This window comes from Carassius auratus, chromosome 45 (genome assembly GCF_003368295.1).
Source record: "Carassius auratus strain Wakin chromosome 45, ASM336829v1, whole genome shotgun sequence".
Classification (NCBI taxonomy): domain Eukaryota; kingdom Metazoa; phylum Chordata; class Actinopteri; order Cypriniformes; family Cyprinidae; genus Carassius; species Carassius auratus.
Genome location: NC_039287.1, coordinates 18929813 through 18950215, shown reverse-complemented (window position 1 = coordinate 18950215; position 20403 = coordinate 18929813). Strand labels below are relative to the sequence as shown.

General features: G+C 38.4%; 1 protein-coding gene across 3 annotated transcripts in view; it reads left to right on the top strand.

The window, feature by feature from the left end:
- The first annotated feature begins 8308 nt into the window (after nt 1–8308).
- Nucleotides 8309–20403, top strand: part of LOC113063493 (mRNA-capping enzyme-like) — an 86681-nt gene continuing 74586 nt past the window's right edge. For 2 of the 3 annotated variants that reach the window (XR_003278694.1, XR_003278693.1), the window contains exons 1-5: nt 8309–8668; nt 9481–9590; nt 9838–9941; nt 11117–11205; nt 18273–18348. Coding sequence is in view for 1 of the 3 variants with exons in the window: in XM_026233941.1 (XP_026089726.1) it covers nt 8605–8668; nt 9481–9590; nt 9838–9941; nt 11117–11205; nt 18273–18348 (443 nt within the window). In the remaining 2 variants the exon portion in view is untranslated. The remainder of the gene's footprint in view (nt 8669–9480; nt 9591–9837; nt 9942–11116; nt 11206–18272; nt 18349–20403) is intronic. The other variant, XM_026233941.1, reaches the window with a different exon arrangement.

The following is a 20403-nucleotide window of genomic DNA, read 5'->3' as shown; positions in this document are numbered from 1 at the left end:
AATATATTATTAATATTACCAAGGGGCAACATGTATATTGAAAATAGAAGGGGACTGTGGCGAGTGGGGCGGGGCCGAGAGGCGTGGGAACGAGGAGTGAGGCCAGGTGTAGTGATTGGAGATGAGCTACACCTGCGCCCCACCGCCAGTATCGAGTCCCACGTAGGAGATGGAAGGATATAAAACTGGAGCGACGACCGTGAAGGACGAGAGAGGACCAGGCCTGGGATATTATTTTATGTGTTTGCTTTTTATTTGTGCGCGTCAGCCCCTCACGGCGACTGACGCTGTTTTGTTTATTTTTGAATTATTAAAGTATTTTGATTGTGCGCCGGTTCCCGCCTCCTTCTTCCCGATGTATATGGAGTTTTATTATCGTTACAGTGGTGCCGAAGCCCGGGAGAAGGAGGGACGCGCTGCTGAAGATCCCTCGCCGCTGTGGTGAATCCGCGGTGCCCTCGAGCAGGCGAGGTATGTGCCGCCATGGACGCTCGAGCGAGTTGCCGGGGACGGGCGAGCTCGCTGCCGACCGCCCACGATATGGAGTGGCGGCTGCCGTCCGTGAGGGAGCGGAGGAGTCGGCGCCGTTCGCCAGGGGGCCGGAGCCTGCCGCCTCCGTGACGGAATCCGGAGGGGCAGGGAACGGGGGACTCCTGCCGCTGCCCAAAATCGGAGGAGCCGTCGCCGTCCACCGGGCGGCGGAGGAGTGTCGTGCCGTCCGCCGAGGGCCGTCCAGTGCCACCGCCGGGCACCGCGGAGGAGATCACCCAGCCGGTGGAGGGCCGAGCAGCAGTGCGTCTTGGAACCAGATTTTTTTTTTTTCTTTTCCTCTCTCCCCTCTCTCGTCCCTGTCGCTCCTCCTTCCATCTCCTTTTCTCTCGCCTCGTCTGTCCTACCCCCAGGTTCCCGCAGGTCCCCGTGAGCGGTCCCCCCCGATGGAAGGGGGGGGGGGGAGTAGAGCGCAGTCTCGAGGGTACCCCCCGGCCTGCGAGGGGCGATGGGGGTATGTGGCGAGTGGGGCGGGGCCGAGAGGCGTGGAAACGAGGAGTGAGGCCAGGTGTAGTGATTGGAGATGAGCCACACCTGCGCCCCACCGCCAGTATCGAGTCCCACGTAGGAGATGGAAGGATATAAAACTGGAGCGACGACCGTGAAGGACGAGAGAGGACCAGGCCTGGGATATTATTTTATGTGTTTGCTTTTTATTTGTGCGCGTCAGTCGCCGTGAGGGGTTGACGCGCTGTTTTGTTTATTTTTGAATTATTAAAGTATTTAGCGGTTCCCGCCTCCTTCTTCCCGATGTATATGGAGTTTTATTATCGTTACAGGGACCTAGGACAGATCCTTGTGGCACTCCATATTTTACTGGTGATAAATGAGATGACACCCCATTTAAGTAAACAAAATGGTAGCAATCGGACAGGTAGGATCTAAACCATCTTAGAGCCTGCCCTTGAATACCTGTATAGTTTTGTAATCGATCTGTGAGTATGTCATGATCTATGGTGTTGAACGCAGCACTAAGATAAAACTAGCAATGAGATGTAGCCTTGATCTGATGCAAGAAGCAAGTCATTATTAAATTTAATAAGTGCAGTTTCTGTGCTGTTGTGAGGAGTGAAACCTGATTGAAATTCTTCATACAGATTTTTTGCAGGAAGGAGCTAAACTGAGCAGACACAACATTTTCTAAAATTTTAGACATAAATGGAAGATGGGAAATGGACCTATAATCTGCCAGTTCACTAGGATCTAGTTGTGGTTTCTTAATAAGAGGCTTAATAACCGCCAGCTTGAATGGTTTTGGGACGTGGCCTAAAGATAGCGACGAGTTAATGATATTGAGAAGCGGTTCCTCGGCTACAGGTAAGAACTGATTCAGTAATTTAGTGGGTACTGGATCTAATAAACATTTTATTGGTTTAGATACAGTGATACAATACAAGATACAATAGATACAAGTTTATTTAGCTCTTCCTGTCCAATAGTTCTAAAGCACTGCAGTTTATCTTTGGGTGCGATGGATGAAACTGAAGAATTAAAAGCTGTAGAATCTACATTTGTTATTGTATTTCTGATGTTATCTATTTTATTAAGAAATTCATAAAGTCATTACTATTCAATTTATGGAATATTTTAATCAGCTGGTGCCGGAAGTAAAAATTCAATGCAATTTCTGCATTGACATTTGGGGTATAAGCCATAAAAACTTAACCATACATGGTAGACTTAAAACCAGCTACGGCTGTACTAAGCGATAGTATATGCTCATATAAACGCAAAAGGATCATGGGGCACTAACCTTGTTTTGACATAAATGCCTTTTATTCGCGATGTCTTGGCTAAGTACTTCATTACCCATATCCTGAACAATCCCACAATCCCACAGTGATGCAGAACACTGAAGATCATTAATAAAAAAAAAAATAATAATAAAATAAAAACCTGTGTTGCATTTTTGCATGGTAGACTTATCAATGCAATCATGATCTCCTTGGCTGCCATGAGAGTTTTGCAGGGAGGTGGGTAAATTTAGTTAGCATTATCTTCAACTTTAACTAGGCTACTGTAGCCTTCATATGGTATGAGTCATATCAAGCATTTTATAATGCCACTGTCAAAACAATATTTTTTGTTATACCTTTTTGTGCATTTACTGAACATTTATGTAATGGCAACGACATGTGTTGACGACTGAGCGGTGTTTGCAGTCAGGTACAAAGCACTGCACCATGTTGCTGACGTTATTGTTAACTGCTTTCACACATGCACACAATATAAAATACACGATGATAAATATAAAAATCAATACACAATACCTATATAAAACACTATTTATTTACACGATTAATACTGAAAGAACTGCTATTACTGCACATTCACTATATAAAATAAAATTCACTGGAGGAAAAAGTTCGCGCGAGCGGCCGTCATCAGATTTGGAAGTCGCTCAAAAGGCTCTTTCGCGGTTGTGGCTCCAGTCAAATTCAATTAGGCGCGGTGGTTTATGGGATGAGTAGTTCCTGCGCTCGAAATGAAAATATGTACACAGTCTTGTACCTTTGACTTTTTTTGGATTTTCTCTTAATTTTTTCACTTGAAATGATATATGCTTATGAGTTCAGCCGTAGCTGGTTATCCTCACACATGCTCTAAAACTCTTTAGATACTGATTTTTCCGAAAGTCAATGGGAGAAATGAATGGGAAATTTACTTCCGGCACCAGAGCTCTCTCGGGCTGTGGACGGGACTGTGATGATGCAGGGTTTCCACAGTGGAGCCTGAAGCTCCGCTGCGCGTCACTAAAACACGCCCTTTACACGCCTCTCATGAGCAATGTCATGCGACCTCATCATTTCTACAACAAAGTAATCAGAAAACTTTACTAGGTAAATTCCATATTCATAAAGCTAAATTTTCCAAATCAAGACCATGTTTTAAATTTTTCCAAATTGAAACTGTTATATATTTTGAGTCTCTTAAATTTGTAAAAAAAAAAAAATCAATAAGAAAGCTGTGTCAATAATTGACTCAAAACTTTTCAATTGGAAAAAAAATATATATATATTTTTTTTTTGTGTGTGTGTGTGTGTGTGTGTGTGTGTGTGTGTAATATTTGTTTACGAACTGTGATGCTTGTATTTTTGTCATTTGAATTACTGTGATGTTTGTATGATTGTTAATTGAATAATAAATCAATTAAAAAAAAGAAACAAAGTAATCAGAAAACGAATACGAAATAAGTCACTGGAACATGCATGATCACACACGAACATGATAAAAGCGGACGTTTGTTTGCATGCTTTGTTAAATATTTAAATTCAAAAGCATCGATGTTTTAACTATAGAATAAGTGATACATTTATCATAAAGATTTAATTTTTCAGGACTCAAAATTAATCACAGATAAATACACTTATTTCTATTGTATTTATTTATTTTTAACGCTTATGAAAATAGCCTGCTTATTCAGTCGAGTCTGTTTCTGTTTATTTGTAGCCTTTAAGTCACATTTAGAATGAATGATAATATCTTGATTGTCATAAAAGCTCCCAAACAAAAACATTATTATATTTTTTTATGATAGGCAACGTGGAGCTTAACTCTCAAGACGAGACTTGTGACAGATAATAAAAGTTACTATAAATACACGATTGTGATAGAGAATAAGAAGCTGACATCTGATTTCTTCAAGCGGTCATATTTACCATGTTTACTATGGTAATGTTAATGTTTAGAGTGAATAGTCTTTTACGTCGCTTTTAAATATTTATACCTTGTTTAGTGATTATAATGTACATCTGATCAAATTATTTCAAACACTCGCTGCTGAGTAAGAGTGATTTTTGAACTCAACCGATTTTAAAAAGTCTTTAATGCTAAAGTTGTTATCTTTCTGAAATGATCCGCAGCGCAGAACCTCCGCCTTTGTTCTTAACCACTCATCTAGCCCCAGCTGGCCCGCTTTGGCCCAAGGTTGTCGTCAGGCCAAAAAAAACTTGCTGTTGGCCTCGAGGAAGCCCGGCGAGGCACGATCAAGCCCCGGAAGTGACAGTGGAGCCGCGACTGTCCCTGGCACGCACTAGCACGTCCGGTTTAAGCTCGCCAGTGGAAACACGGCTAATGAAGTGACCTCAACTAAGCAAGCCAGAGGCGACAGCGGCAAGGAACCAAAACTCTATCGGTGACAGAATGGAGAAAAAACCTTGGGAGAAACCAGGCTCAGCTGCGGGGCCAGTACTCCTCTGACCAGATGAAACCAGCAGTTCAATTCCAGGCTGCAGCAAAGCACCCAATAAAGCATTACAATAATCTAACCATGAGGTCATAAATGCATGGATTAACATTTCTGAATTTGACACTGAGAGCATAGGCCGTAGTTTATATATATTTTTGAGATGGAAAAATTCAGTTTTACAAATTCTAGAAACATGGCTTTCTAAGGAAAGATTACTATCAAATAGCACACCTAGGTTCCTAATGATGAAGAATTGACAGAGCAGCCATCAAGTCTTAGACATCGTTCTAGGTTATTACAACGCACAGTTTTTAGGAACTATAACTAACACCTCTGTTTTTTCAGTAAGAAATTACTTTTCATCCAGTTTTTTATATCGACTATGCATTCCATTAGTTTTTCAAATTGATGTGTTTCACCGGGCCGCAAAGAAATATAGAGCTGAGTATCATCAGCATAACAGTGAAAGCTAACACTGTGTTTCCTGATGATATCTCCCAAGAGTAATATGTAAAGCGTGAAGAGTAATGGCCCTAGTACTGAGCCTTGAGGTACTCCATACTGCACTTGTGATCGATATGATACCTCTTCATTCACTGCTACGAATTGATGGTGGTCATATAAGTATGATTTAAACCATGCTAATGCACTTCCACTGATGCCAACATAGTGTTCAAGTGTATGCAAAAGAATGTTGTGGTCAATAGTGTCGAACGCAGCACTAAGATCCAATAGCACTAATAGAGAGATAAAAGCACGATTAGATGATAAGAGCAGGTCATTTGTAACTCTAAAGAGAGCAGTCTCACGGTCTAAATCCTGACTGGAAATTCTCACAGTGGATTTAAACACTATCAACATCAATTTCCATGTGACAGTTTTAAATCTAGAGTATGATTTCGACAATGAGTAGGTCCTGAAACATGTTGTCTAACACCAATAGAGTTCAGAATGTCTATAATTGCTGATCCCGATGCATCTTTTTCATTATCAACATGGATATTAAAATCACCAACTATTATAACTTTATCTGCAGCCAGATCTAACTCGGATGTAAAATCACCAAACTCTTTAATAAAGTCTGTATGGTGCCCTGGTGGCCTGTATACACTAGCCAGTACAAACATAACAGGGGATTAATCAGTGGTGGTCTCATTTAAAATAATGTAATCATCAGGTTTTAGCCAGGTTTCTGTCAAACAGAGAACATTTATATTATGCTATCATATTATTTACAAAAAGTGTTTTTGTAGAAAGGGACTGATATTCAATAAGCCAAGCTTTATCATTTGTTTATCCATATTGCATCTGTTTTTTGTTTGTTGAACTTCAATTAAATTGTTAATCTTAACTTGGTTTGGACGTTTTTTGTATTTTCTAGTTCGGGGAACAGACACAGTCTCTATAGTGTGATATCTAGGTGAAAGAGTCTCTATGTGCTGAGAATTAACTGACCTCTGTGACGGGAGGCAGCTAGCAGACGGTCGGTTTAGCCAGTCTGTCTGCTTCCTGACCTGGGCCCCAGTTAGTCAAGTATAAACACTAAGACTATTTGCCATATTTCTAGAGAGAAGAGTGGCACACCCCAAGAGGGATGAAGACCATCTCTTTTCAACAGGTCAGGTCTGCCCCAAAAGCTCGTCCAATTGTCTATGAAACCTATGTTATTCTATGGGCACCACTTAGGCATCCAGCCATTGAGTGATGACAATCTGCTATGCATCTCGTCACCACGGTAAGCAGGGAGGGGACCAGAGCATATTACAGTGTCTGACATCGTGCTTGCAAGTTCACACACCTCTTTAATGTTATTTTTAGTGATCTCCGACTGGCGAAGTCGAACATAATTAGCGTCGGCATGAATAACAATCTTACTGTATTTACGTTTAGCATTAGCCAGCACTTTTAAATTTGCCAAGATGTCAGGCGCTCTGGCTCCTGGTAAACATTTGACTATGGTGGCTGGTGTCTCTATATTCACGTTCCGTACAATAGAATCACCAATAACTAGAGCACTTTCATCAGGTTTCTCAGTGGGTGGATCAGTGAGTGAGAACCGGTTTAATGTTTTGATCGGAACAGAAGAGCGGTGTTTTGACCCATGAGTATGCCGCCTCACAATCTTCTCTGTCAGCCTAACTATTTCCCTACATTTATCACATGTGAATCCCTCATCTGCAACAGAGATAGATAAACTGTACATGTGGCAAGAGGTGCAAATAACAATAGCAGGAGAAGCCATTCCAGAATACTTCGCGCCATGCTTTGAACTAAAACCACACAGACTGTGGAGAATTCATCGACCAGCCTAAAGAAACTGCACCTGTTTTTGACTGCTTTTGTTTCAAACAATGAAACCAAGTTGAATGTTACTATGGATTGGGTTAGTCCAGGGATTCCCATCCATGTTCCTGAAGATACACCAACAGTAATTGTTTTTGATCCAACTGATCACATCTTAAGTACACATCCAAAATGTGTGATGTTGGTGTACCTCCAGGAACACAAGAGGTTGGAGTTAAGATTACTCCATTTCTCTTTCTAATATTGAGTGTGTGTGTGTGTGTGTGTGTGTATTTATTTATTTTTAACATTTTTAAGGTTGAAAAATCCTATTAAAGGGAATGACACCACACTCGACGGGATTCGCCTTCACTTCACGGAGTCTAACGGCTCCTTAAACTCATTTACAAAGCAACGGAGTAAAGAGCTGCTGGCTTGATGATGCAAACAAACCGCAGTTCGGACCCAAAAAAACATAATATAAATGCAATATAAACAGCAGGGGCAGGGGGAGCAATTGAACTCGGGTGCAGACCAGACAATTGAACCAAGTGTGAAAGCACCCTTACTGAAACTGACTGCAGAGCTCCAGACTACATTTGCGACTAAATATATTATGAATAACATTTTTGCTAGGAACCATATAAATGTATATGATTTTAAAATGTGCATGTAATTCCTTTTTCCCACTTGTTTTGCATCACATCATTTGTAAAAAATGATAAACTGATGCAATGCTCAGTTTTGCTGGGAAAACAACCAGCGCTAATGGTGCACTTTCTAAAAGCAAATCTGTTTGTGGTATTTGCGTGATTTATACTTTATACAGTGATAAGGGCTTTAGCAATAATTGCAACATAAATTAGATCATCACATGGGTATTTAGTTCTCACTTTACGTGAACCTTAGTTGCCATCTACAGAGAAATGCATTACAGTAGGACTGAAAATAAAACCCATTTATTCTGCCGCAAATAATTCAGATTCGATTTATTTTTGTCAAGTCGAATTGCAAGTTCCTAGAGATTGGTTTGCCTTGTTTTGTTAGCATTGATTGAAACAACTTTTTACACCCAAACTTCCAAGTTCAGATGCGGTCAAGGATATCTATCTATCATTCAATTCAATTCAATTCAAGTTTATTTGTATAGCGCTTTTTACAAAACAAATCGTTACAATCTGACTATTTTATCTATCTATCATCTGACTATTTCTATCTATCTATCTATCTATCTATCTATCTATCTATCTATCTATCTATCTATCTATCTATCTATCTATGTGTTTGGCGCCCCCTGCTGGCCGCGTGTAGTGTCAGCTCTCGGTGTCGGTGTGTAACGCACAGTCCTGCGGGATAACGTGAAGAATTGACTTCTGTTATCCTCTTGAGTTTGGTTTGAGAAGCGGACGCCTCATGGAGCTCATCTCATGACTGCCGACCCGAGGAAGAGCCTCTGTACAGCGAAACTGTTGATAGAGTAGTGAACCGCTACTGAACCGGGGTTTGTGTGACGGGCCCAGAGCTGATCACCGGAGACAGACCCGAGCTCCGGAGCAACGCTCGTCGCGTTCAGCAGCGGGAGCATGGCTCAGACCGGAGCGCCTCCGCGATGGAAGAACTGTCCCAGAAGAGGACAACCTGTAGCTGGTGAGCATCTGACAGATACTTGTAAACAGAGCTGCTCTACTAATACACAGTAGTCTGGGCTTGATCATAGCTCTGACTCTGCGTCTGACGCTGCGTCTGAATAAACGCGAAAATATGCCACCCAATGATAACTTAATAACGTGTGTTTTTAATCAGGCTCATGTACGACGTCAAAGTAGATACAAGGGCCTCTCTAAACTTGTTTATTTTGACTGGTTTCAAACTGAGTGGCTAGCCAGATTAGCTCGCTGCACGCAGGACAACACAAGTACGTCACTCGATGCGAAGCGGGGGCGGGGCGTGTGTTCGAATTCAACTATGACGCGGGCTTAGTTCATGAATATTCATTGCGTGATGTTACGTCCGGCCTGCTGATTTGCTGAGAAGCAGAAGTCCGTATCGAATCCTACTATGACGAAGGCATTAAAAAAAAACAGTTTTTATTGAGAACAAGTAAACAACATTACAGAAAAAACAGGCATCAAAAAAATAAACTCCAAAGATGATGAAAGATGGCAAAAATAAAAAAAAATAAAAATAAATAAAATAAAAGGAGACAGGTGTCGCCTGTGACATAATTAATATGAATAAGATTAGACTTCACCTATTTTGTAAAAATATTTAAATGGGTGTATTCCCTGAGATTTCAAGCATTTTATATCAATTTTAAGATCAGGGTTTAATATTATATTAAAATAAAATGCGCTACATGAATATCATTAATTGAATACCCCAGCAGTACTCTTTGTAAGGGTTTGCTGCACTAAACCATCATTGTGAGTGTTTATTAAAGGCATGATGTCTCTCCACAGGTAAATTTCTGCCCATGAAAACCATGCTTGGACCACGCTATGATGATAAAGTCCCGGAGGAGAACAGGTTTCATCCCAGCATGCTGTCCAACTATCTCAAAAGCTTAAAGGTATGGACATTCCTCTTAAAGGAAGAGTTCGCCCAAAAATAAAACAACTCTATCATCATTCACTCACCCTCAAGTTTCTTTCAAACAGCTGGTGGAAGCCATTAATTTTCATAGCATGGGGAAAAAAATTAAATGCAGCTACCATCAACTGTTTGATTAATACAACATTCTTTAAAATATCTTCTTTAGTTTTGATAACAGAAAGAAATGCCTGAGCGGTGTTAATGTGATGCTGTCCTGTCCGCAGGTGAAGATGGGTCTGCTGGTGGACCTGACCAACACCAGCCGCTTCTACGACCGAGCAGAGATCGAAAAAGAAGGAATCAAATACATCAAACTTTCCTGCAAAGGGTATGTGAGCGACAGAGTCGTGTGAAGTGTAATGCACCGCTGTTTCTGGCCTCAAATCGTTTCAGCTATGAATAATATCTCACCAGCTGTTTATAACCACTGTGGGTCACACTTCAGTTATTAATAGTTAATAAGGTAGTTGTTAAGTTTAGGAATGGGGTAGTATTGAGGAATCGTTTTGAAAATATTGTGAAAAAAAATTATATATATATTAGTGATGTCAAAGGATTAATTGCTATTAATCACATCCAAAATATAAGTGTTTGTTTACATGATATATGTATGTGTGTACTGTGTATATTTAATTTGTACATATAAATACACACACATGCATGTATATATTTAAGACGTGTTACGTTTATATATTAAATATATTTATAAATGTAAAAAAAAAAAAAAAACGTGTTTGGGTCAAAATGATAAATTTTTCTTTCATGTCAAAAATCATTAGGATATTAAATAAAGATAATGTTCGGTGAAGATATTTTGTACATTTCCTACTGTAAATATATGAAATATATGATTTTTTTATCAGTAATATGCATTGCTAAGAATTCATTTGAACAACTTTAAAGAGGATTTTCTCAGTATTTATATTTTTTTGCTCTCTCAGATTACAGATTTACAAATAGTTGTCTCTGATCCTAACAAACCATACATCAATGGAAAGATGATTTATTCAACGTTCAGATGATGCACAAATCTCAATTTCATAAAATTGACCCTAAAGACCCTTTTGTGGTCCAGGGTCACAAATGATATAAATTATTTGAATATAAATATACGCATGTACATATTTTCAAAATATATGCTGTATGTGTGTGTGTTTCTATATACATAATAAGTATACACAACACTCATACACACATATATTGTTAAACAAAAACCTATTTTGGATGCAATCAATCACAATTAATCATTTGAAAGCACTTACGGTAATAATGCTCACTGATAATTTGAAGATGTTGTAGGTCCAGTGTGAATAAAGGACACAAATATAATAAAACAACATATAATTGATCAGACAAAACAGATGTTTTTTTCATTTGCTTAAATGTTAAGCACAATCTGATCTGATGGCGTGCTCTGAGTCCCAGCTGTATGTATTCAGGGCTTCGACGTGCCTCAGGTGAATTGGAGAGATGATATTTATTTGGTGTTTGTGTGTGGTTCAGTCACGGTGAATGTCCCGCGGTGGAGACGACAGAGATGTTCATCAGGCTGTGTGAGCACTTCATCCAGAAGACGCCCACCGAGCTCATCGGTAAGAGCAGCCGCATCACTTCTCACAGCTCTGCTTCATTATGTTCTTCTGTAGCAACATAGAAGATAGCTGTGCATATAGTATTTAGAGGAACGGTTCAACACCAAACACCACTGTGATTCTCAGTGTGATGAACATAAACACCACACGGCAGGTTTGAGTGCCTTCACATCACGTCTGGTTAGAAGACGTGTTATAAAAAAAAAAAAAAAACACTCAAATAATCAAAAAAGTGGATTTGTTTCATATTTATTGTAAATAAATGAAGATCATCAACATATAAATGAAACCATCATCTTAGCAGGTTAAGTGAATACAGCTTGATATATACAATCTAGATAACAGTGGAGTGGTAAATTATATTTCATGCAATATAATAATAAATATGAATAGGAATATGGCTATCTCATCATGTCCTGATAAATGAGGCATCATGGGAACTAAGTGACAGACTTTGAGTGATTGACATGCAGCAGTGAACTCTGTGAATAATAATGTACAGTATTATACTGTGTGTGTAGATGTGTATGAGATCTGCAGACATTAACGTTTGACTCAAATCAAAGTGACTGCCAATAACCAGGAAGTCACCAAATGGAATGAAATTACTCCGATGCTTTATATCACAGCCCTGAAACACACTTCTGTTCAAAGGTTTGAGCTCAGTTAGATGTTTAATGGTTTTGACATCTCCTCTGCTCACCGAGCCGGCATTTAATGGGACAGAAATACAGTAAAACAGCGATATATTATTACAATATAAAATAACTGTTTTCTGTATGTTAAAATGTACTCCTGTGATTAAAGCTGCATCTTCAGTCTTCAGTGTCACATGGTTCAGTATAATCTGCTGCTCAAGAAACATTTGTGGTTGTTATCAGTGTTGAAAACAGTTATGCTGTCTTCTGGAAACGAAACGAAAAAAGATTATTTTGATGAAAAGAAAGTCCAAAAGAACGGCATTTATTTGAAATTGAAATTTTTGAAACATCATAATTGTCACCTTCTGTCGTAAATTGAATGTGTATTTATGGAAAAACAGTGTTAATTTCTGAAAAAAAAAACGTAGACTTTGGTTTTGGGGCTGCTATGTTCCACCCCTGACCAGCGAGTGTGAGTTTGTCCTGTTGGAGGCGCTCTCGAGTCACGTTAATACACAGAACCTGCTAAAAGAGAGGGAGGAGGTGTCACTATCACCACAGCAACAGTGTGAGTGACACTGCAGGGGACATGAGCTCAGGGACATTTGGGGAAGAGCCAGAGGTCAGGGCTCTGAGAGGAATCACTGTTATTAATCAGGGAAATCAGCATCACAGAGCGTCTTCTACACGATATCTACTCTCATACTCTCCTTCACACAGAATAAATCTCAGATAAAGTTAGAGAGTGGGAACAGGATGCATTTTAGATTTTACTACATTGATTAAAAGAAATGAATTTGTGTTTGCATGACCTATGATTACTCGTGGAGGGAAATTATGCTGTTATTACTTTTCTACGTAATAAAATGAACAATTTTCACTTGGCAGACAATAAAACAGGCTAACAAAACCCAAACTATTTAGAGAACAGCCTATTACAATTTTAGATTTTAGTTTTTTTATCAATAACTTTATTTAGCGAGAATACATTAAATTGACCAAGAGTGACATAAAAAAAAAAAAATAATAATAATAATTCTGTTTCAGATAAAAGTTCTTTTGAAGTTCCTCTTCAGCAGAGAATCCTGTGTCAAACATGGCTTACACAAAAATATGTTTTCTACATTGATGATAAGATTATTATTATTCTGATTTCTGAAGATCATGTGACACTGAAGACTGGAGGAATGATGCTGAAAATACAGCGGAGCATCACAGAAATAAATTACACTTTAACAGTATATTCACATAGAAACCAAGATACTATTTCACGATATTTAACAGTATTGTAGATCAAATAAACACAGCCTTGGTCAGCAGAAGAGACTTCTTTAAAAACATCAGAAAGTCTCACAGAGCCTACACTGTTTTTTCCTTCTGCATTTACAACAAACATCACATGGTAGTGAGCCTCTGTTTCTGCATCTGTCATAAACGACTAAAAACTATTCCTTTCTCATATTTTATTTTTATGTGGGTTTCCACATAGAAAATACTCACTTTTGGGCTCCTGAATTCAGCTTCATGGTAAATGCTCCACTGAGGTAAACACTGTTAGTTTGCAGCACTGGTGCTTTATTTTCACACAAAACCTGTGTTTTACTTGCATTTGAACCTTGCCAAATGTGAATTTAATTTTTTATGTTTTTTTCCAAATAGCAGAATAATAGTGAAGTCTTCAAAACAATGAAAAAATACAAATGGTGTTATGAGATTTATGGAGTGACCCAGAAATATGAAGCAATATCTTATACATGGGTTTGTTCTTATTATTGATTCCAGTTTCACGAGGTGCATCCTCTGTGTTTTCCTCCCTGTTGTCCATCAGACATCAGTTGTGTCGTGAGTGTGTAAAGGTGTGATCACACAAGCTAAATTTCAGCTACATTGTGAATGCAAATTGCAAAAAACATATTGTCCGCTGTCTATAGTGACGATGTGTATATAAACACAGCTCAGACTGGTCAGAGTGATGAATATGAACCACCAGCTAGAACCTGGTGCAAGATCTGTCAATGGAAATAAGGCAAATTCACACTTTACTTTTATTATGGTGTGCATAGATACATTATTTGTAATAAACTCTTCAATATTAAGTTAAAAATAATAATTGTACATTTTAAACTGCATTCCATTTTAATCTTTTTTTATATATATAAAAATTGTAGTTTTGTAAAGAAATGAATGCATGAATAACTCTCGTCTACAAATCTAACTGAAGGCACGTGAGCGCAGGGCTTTATATGGAAAGGTTTTTACGATCAGCTTGCAGCGTGTCGTGTCAAGTTGTGTTTGTAGAGTTGAGTGACACCCAGGATCTTACGTCTGTGATGAATGAATTTCAGGTTTATTCTTAGGAAACTGAATTGTTATGTTTGGCGTGGGTGGGTTCATCAGCTGTAGGTATCTTAAACTGTCACGAGACTTGTGAAGCGCTGTGGGAGTGTGAAGAGTAGCGTACGCTTCAATTAGACAAAAAACTGTTTACAACATTAAACAGTTCACATGACAACTGTTGCTAGGGTTGCTGTTAGATAACACACATACTGACTGACTAATATGATATTTCTTGCCCCACTTATACACTCTTGTGCATTAATTCATGTGTATGATAATGTAATGTGTCTGACAGTAATGTTAACATTTAATGTGTATATTATTTTTTTAACAAATCAGTGGAAGCATCTTATTTCATGAAACACTGTCATGATGAACACTTTATAAAGACTGATAGTTGATGCTCCAGTGGCTGTTATCTCACGTTTGAAAAAGTAAAGATTATTCAGATGCGTTGAGGTGTTTATGTGTGGATTTGTCGGCGAAAAAAAAAAAAAAAAATTAATTTTCAGTATGACTAGCCAAGCTCTGCATCACATATCAGCCTGATATCTAGAATACGATCTATCAATATCTTCACATTTATCACAGCTGATGAAAAAACCTAATTACTTGGTTCACTGCAAGTTACTTAACCATATACGGTAATTGCAAATTATGTAACATTTCATTATATGTAATTTTAAAGTATAATAATATCACATTTCTGTTTTTGACACATCACATAGAATTATATATTTTTTAGTTTGCTTTCTTCATATTTTTTTAAAGTGTATTATAATGGTTATTAGTACATTTCAAGGTTTGATAGTTTAAGTAGACTGTATTACTAAATTAAATATACAGTTAGAAGTTGTAAAATATACAAACACCAAAACATATGCCTCCCAGTAATTCTTAAAACTGTATTTTTTTTATGATTCCTGGCAACCCCAGCTGTCTGTTTTTAATCTTAAAGTGATGTATATTTGTACGGTGCAGGCTCTGTGCTGCTGAATATGACCAGATCCAGATCACTACCCATAATCCTCAGTGCTGTTCCTCCTACTTGTTCAGGGCAGTTTTGTTGTGTTTGCTAGTTTTATCATGCGACACCATAAACCCCCTCAGAGGTGCTGAAGTAGATCTTCCCATGTATAAACAACACTTCAAAACCAGAAAAGGCCCTTAAACTCAGACGTCATTGGAGCTGAGCGTCTGTGGAGTGGCTGTTTGCATCAGTGCGGTATAAAAGTTTTAGTTCAATCACTATCTAGTGCCTCGGACAGCTGTGGGCTGTGGTATAAAATCACTTTGATGAATGTGTGGCATTTGCTGCGATTGCCTCTGATGAAATTTGTATTTTTGTGCAGCTAGAGGCCACAATACAGCTGCATCCATGTGAGGACACTTTGATAAGAAAGCTCATTAGTCGCGTCATGTGAGTGTAAATATGATGTTTACGTGAAGGCAGGCGATCAAGAAGCTCGGGTGAGTTTGTTCATTTTGCCATCGCTTGACATCTGGCTTACGTCCACTGTTGAGAAAATAATAAAAATAAAATCCCTGTTGGCAATGATTTACTAATAAAGACACTTTATCAGGGTTTGAAGAAAATGTATGGAATTAGTTTCTTCTAGATGAAAGAACAATTTCAGTTCTGGGGGAATGTATAGAGAAAATATACTGAATGTGATGTATGTTTCTGGAAACGTTTCATCGGTGCACGTTATTTTGCAGTGTTTGTCTGTCATCATTTTTCATAAACCCGCACTACCTCTGAAATGACTTTTCTTTTCATAGTCTTTCCTAGACTGTGTTGGCTATTGGCTAATGTCAATCAATAGATATTGTGTAAAAATGATGTAAACCCTTTCTGTGGATTTCGCTGCTGGTGGGTCAGATCACTGCTGTTACAAATCAAGAGCATTTATTTCCTCAATCAGGTGTCATCAACTGGTTTATAGCTCGCTCTAATGTGGATGAACTGAAGATTGTTCATTAGGATGAAAATGACAGGAAGCTCTGTTCTGTGAATCAGCCTAACATGTTTTGTGTGAATGGACCAGTGCAATGTGGTGAAATAACTGCGATTGGTCATAAAATGTTAAAGCCAATGCTGTGTGTCAGATTGTTTCATAACTCAACTCATTTGGCTGCCAAGTCTGTAAATTCACAGACTGGCAACTTAAACTTAAATCTTACTTTAGGAATAAAAACAAGGGGTACCATCGAAACCCCAGAACAAAAAATATGTACTGTGTACTAGGACTGTCAAAAATACATTGGCATGATAACAATTTACAGTACAGTTTTGAAGAAAAACAATGTATTAGTCAAATTTATCTTTAACTTTATTTTGTGCTTTCTTTTTTTGGCAAAAGAATCAAAAGGAAGAAATACAAGCATAAGGAGATGGAATGAGAGATTGTAACCATAACTGTACAGAAGCATGTGGAAATAATTTACTATTGATTGGCTTTTTTAAATAATCTAAGGCCCTGTCCCAAATGGCGCACTTCATGTGGACTTTCGGTGTCCTGGACTTAAATTGTGCGTGCTCGCCGAGTCTACGAGTCCGTAGGCCGTCCCATTCAGCATTTTAACGCTCTGAATTGTGCTCAGCAAGTCCAAAAGTCCTGAGTGTGCCATTTGGGACAGGTCCTAAAAGACTTCACACTGCTTCATCGTCTTGTGATGAGTGGCGTTAAGGTGAACTAGCGCCACCTGCTTTGTTCGAGTGTGAACTGGCCAAAACGAAATTACGCGAAAGGGTCGATTGCTTTACGGCAGCAACAAATACATGTGTGAGCTTTCCAGTGGTCAGGTCATCCTTCAGCGATACATTGGCTGATATTTGGCATTTCTTAAAGATTAGCATTTAGCCGGTGTGTCAGAAGCAGGACTATAGAAACCCATTTCCGCCAAGTTAATTGTGATCTCACAATCTTGACTTTATTTGTCGCCATTGGGAGTTTCCATCACATAATTGCAAGGAAAGTTGCAATTACCTTTTCTTTTTTGTGGTAGAAACTGACTTCAATATACAAGACTTTTATTCCAATTCTCTCACAAGTCTCTATTAATTTGCTCTCTTTGTTAAACAAAGACTGTAAACGGTGTACGAAAGTGCTTTCTTTTGTATTATTAGTTATAGAAAGGCAAACAGCATAATATTTGAGTCATTAATTGTTTAATGCAAATGTTTACCTTACTCAACCTTTGTCAGTATTCAGCAAATGCACATTTATATAACTTAAACAGGTCTTTGAGCATCTAATAATCATTTAATTTAATAACCTTGCAAACATTCAATTACATCCTTTTTAATTAATTTCAGTCACTTCTTAATTTAAATTAAGATTTTAATTTTTTTTAATATATAAATATTATGTAACAATTATTGGTGTGTACCAAGTTGTATTATGTTTAAATTAAATAGTGATATCATATATATTGGCTTTACATTGACTATAGTCCACCATGCTCATGAGATATTGGCATCATTCATCAGAAAATCAGTATTGGTCGACAACTAAATATATATTGGAACAGTGAAATCACTCACTTAACTGTAGGAGGCTCACAAAAATACACAAACTTACATAGTGTAGCTTGAATTTTTTTAAATATCACATTTATCGTCAGTTCTAGTATATTGCAACTCAATGGCTGACTTTTCCCTGTTTTTCATTACTCTTTGATTTTTACCCTGATGCATAAGAGGCAAACTCAAAACAAAAGTCCAGCTCTATGAAAGAAACGCTCGGAAAGCCCTTCCAGCTGATGACTGTAATTATCTTAATAAGTTCACACAGTTATGTGCAGAGCAGAGTTCAGCACTGAGCGCTGCACATTTATTATGTGTATCAGTGAGCAGGAGAGGAAGGGCTTTGTTCTGTCATCAGTTCCCACTGCATCACTCCAAAGGCCAGCCGTCCCGTCCTGCTTATACACACAGACTGCATAAATAACCAAAAATGATGATATTGATTTCAGTGAAGGATGAAAATCGTTCATGTGTCCAGAATGATTGGTTTGGTGGGTGGGCTGTGAATAATGTCTGATTTAGTTGTGTTGATGTCACTGTTGTTGTTCTGTCTCCCGCAGGCGTTCACTGCACGCATGGCTTCAATCGCACTGGCTTTTTAATGTGTGCCTACCTGGTGGAGAAAATGGACTGGAGGTTAGATAACACACATGAACACTCACTCAATCAGCACATGTAGACAGGTACAGAATAATTTTTATTATTTTTTTTGCCCACCAGCAATGGAAAATGGCAAATCAAGGAACCAGAAATGGCCTCCTTTGCACAAGCAATTTATTGCTTAAAATATCACTTAAAAAATAACTAAAGTATCCAACAGGCTAATTTATACCGATAACGTCATTAAGATTTTTCCTTGCCATTGTTATTTATAAGGGCTAAGCACCAGTTGTATCTGTTAGTTTTAGTCTACTTCTTCCACTTGGGAAGCCCATAGAACCACTAGCAGGAAAGTTATAAAATTTTGCACACAGATAGAGGACAGTCTCAATGTTAACTAATTACTAATACTAATACTAAATAACTAAAGCTAATTTGGAGTCTCTATCACAAACTCTGGCATGTTAACAAATTTGATGAAAATTCGCTCAAAAATGGACATGAGGCTATCTCTTCGCAACACAGCAGCACCTACTGGTCAAAGATATATAAAACATTTACAATTATACTTCTAACTTCTGACCGACCAGTTTTGCCAAAATCATAAAATTGACCTTATTAGATTCGGAACAGCATAGCGAGTCGAACGATTCCTAATTTTCATTTGTCTGCCTTTTTGGGTGTTGGCCTGTAAAATGCTATATCAACAAATGTCCTTAACAGGGGTCTCCAATTCTGCTGCTGGAGAGCTACTATACTGCAGAGTTTAGCTTCAACCCTAATAACATTCACCTGAACCAGCCAATCAAGGTGTTCAGGCCTACTTCATTCATTTTAATTACAGACAGTAATGTTGAAGGTCTTTACTGAGTAATTAACGACAAGTTTTCATTTTACCTCTGTTGTGCCTTGATGCAGCTATATTTTAATATAATCACATTTAATTGAGACTGCTCATAAATAAAAAATAAACCCTCGGTTTCACAGACAAGGCTTAAGCTAGTCCCAGACAAAATTGCATGTTTGATCTTTAATATCTTGCTTTGATATATTTTAAAATATTTCAGTTTCATTGTTCTGGGTCAAGATGCACACCTTTAATTTTTTCTCCTAAGGCATTTGTGTAAAAATATCTTAATTTAACTAAGGGCCTAGTCCTGGCTTAAAGGGGTCACATGATGCAATTTCAATTTTTCCTTTCTCTTTGGAGTGTTACAAGCTCTTGGCGAATAAAGAAGATCTGTAAAGTTACAAATACTAAAGTCTCAAATCCAAAGAAATATTCTATTATCAAAGTTAAGATTTTTCCACACCCCTCTAATTGTAACACTCCCCCACATCTCTACGTCATGATGTGGGAAGATTTGCATAATGCCGCTCAGATGTTCACGCAAAGAAAGAAGGCGTACCTTTATTCTTGTTGTAGTATTGTTTTTGACATAGCCACATGTTGTATAGTCACTCTGAAAGCGAAACTACTTTGTTTGGCCTTCCAAAAGAGGATGATATGCACTTCGTCATGGCTGGAGCTGACCTGTGCTGGTCGCTGAGGAAATACATCAACTTCGCACTGTGGATCACCAGATCAACTTTATGAAAGAAAGTTTCATAAATCGTGGATGAAGCAGAATCCAGCCCGGGGTCGTCATATTTTGTTGTCACAAGCCCAATGGACACTCCTTCGTAGAATCCGCCGCCCACACCGTTCTTAAGTCTGTCCGCCTCTGCTCACTGAAGGCCACGGTGTGTGAAGTTGTTCCTTTGAGAAAGCGAAACTACTTAGTTTGGCCATCCAAAAGAGGACACGACTAGAAATCATGTTTATATCACGTTTATAACAGGTTTTATGTTTGTGTCTCATCGCTCCGGCCGGACAGGGCATCACAATATGTTAAGGGGTGCAAAACATGCTTTAGGTATTCGGCCAATCACAATGCACTGTATAGCTGGCCAATCAGAGCACACCTCGCTTTTCAGAACGATGAGCTTTGTAAAAAATCAATGCTTTTCAGAAGGCGTGCATGATTGTTTTCAAATTGTTTTCATCATTGATAATAATCAGAAATGTTTCTTGAGCAGCAAATCAGCATC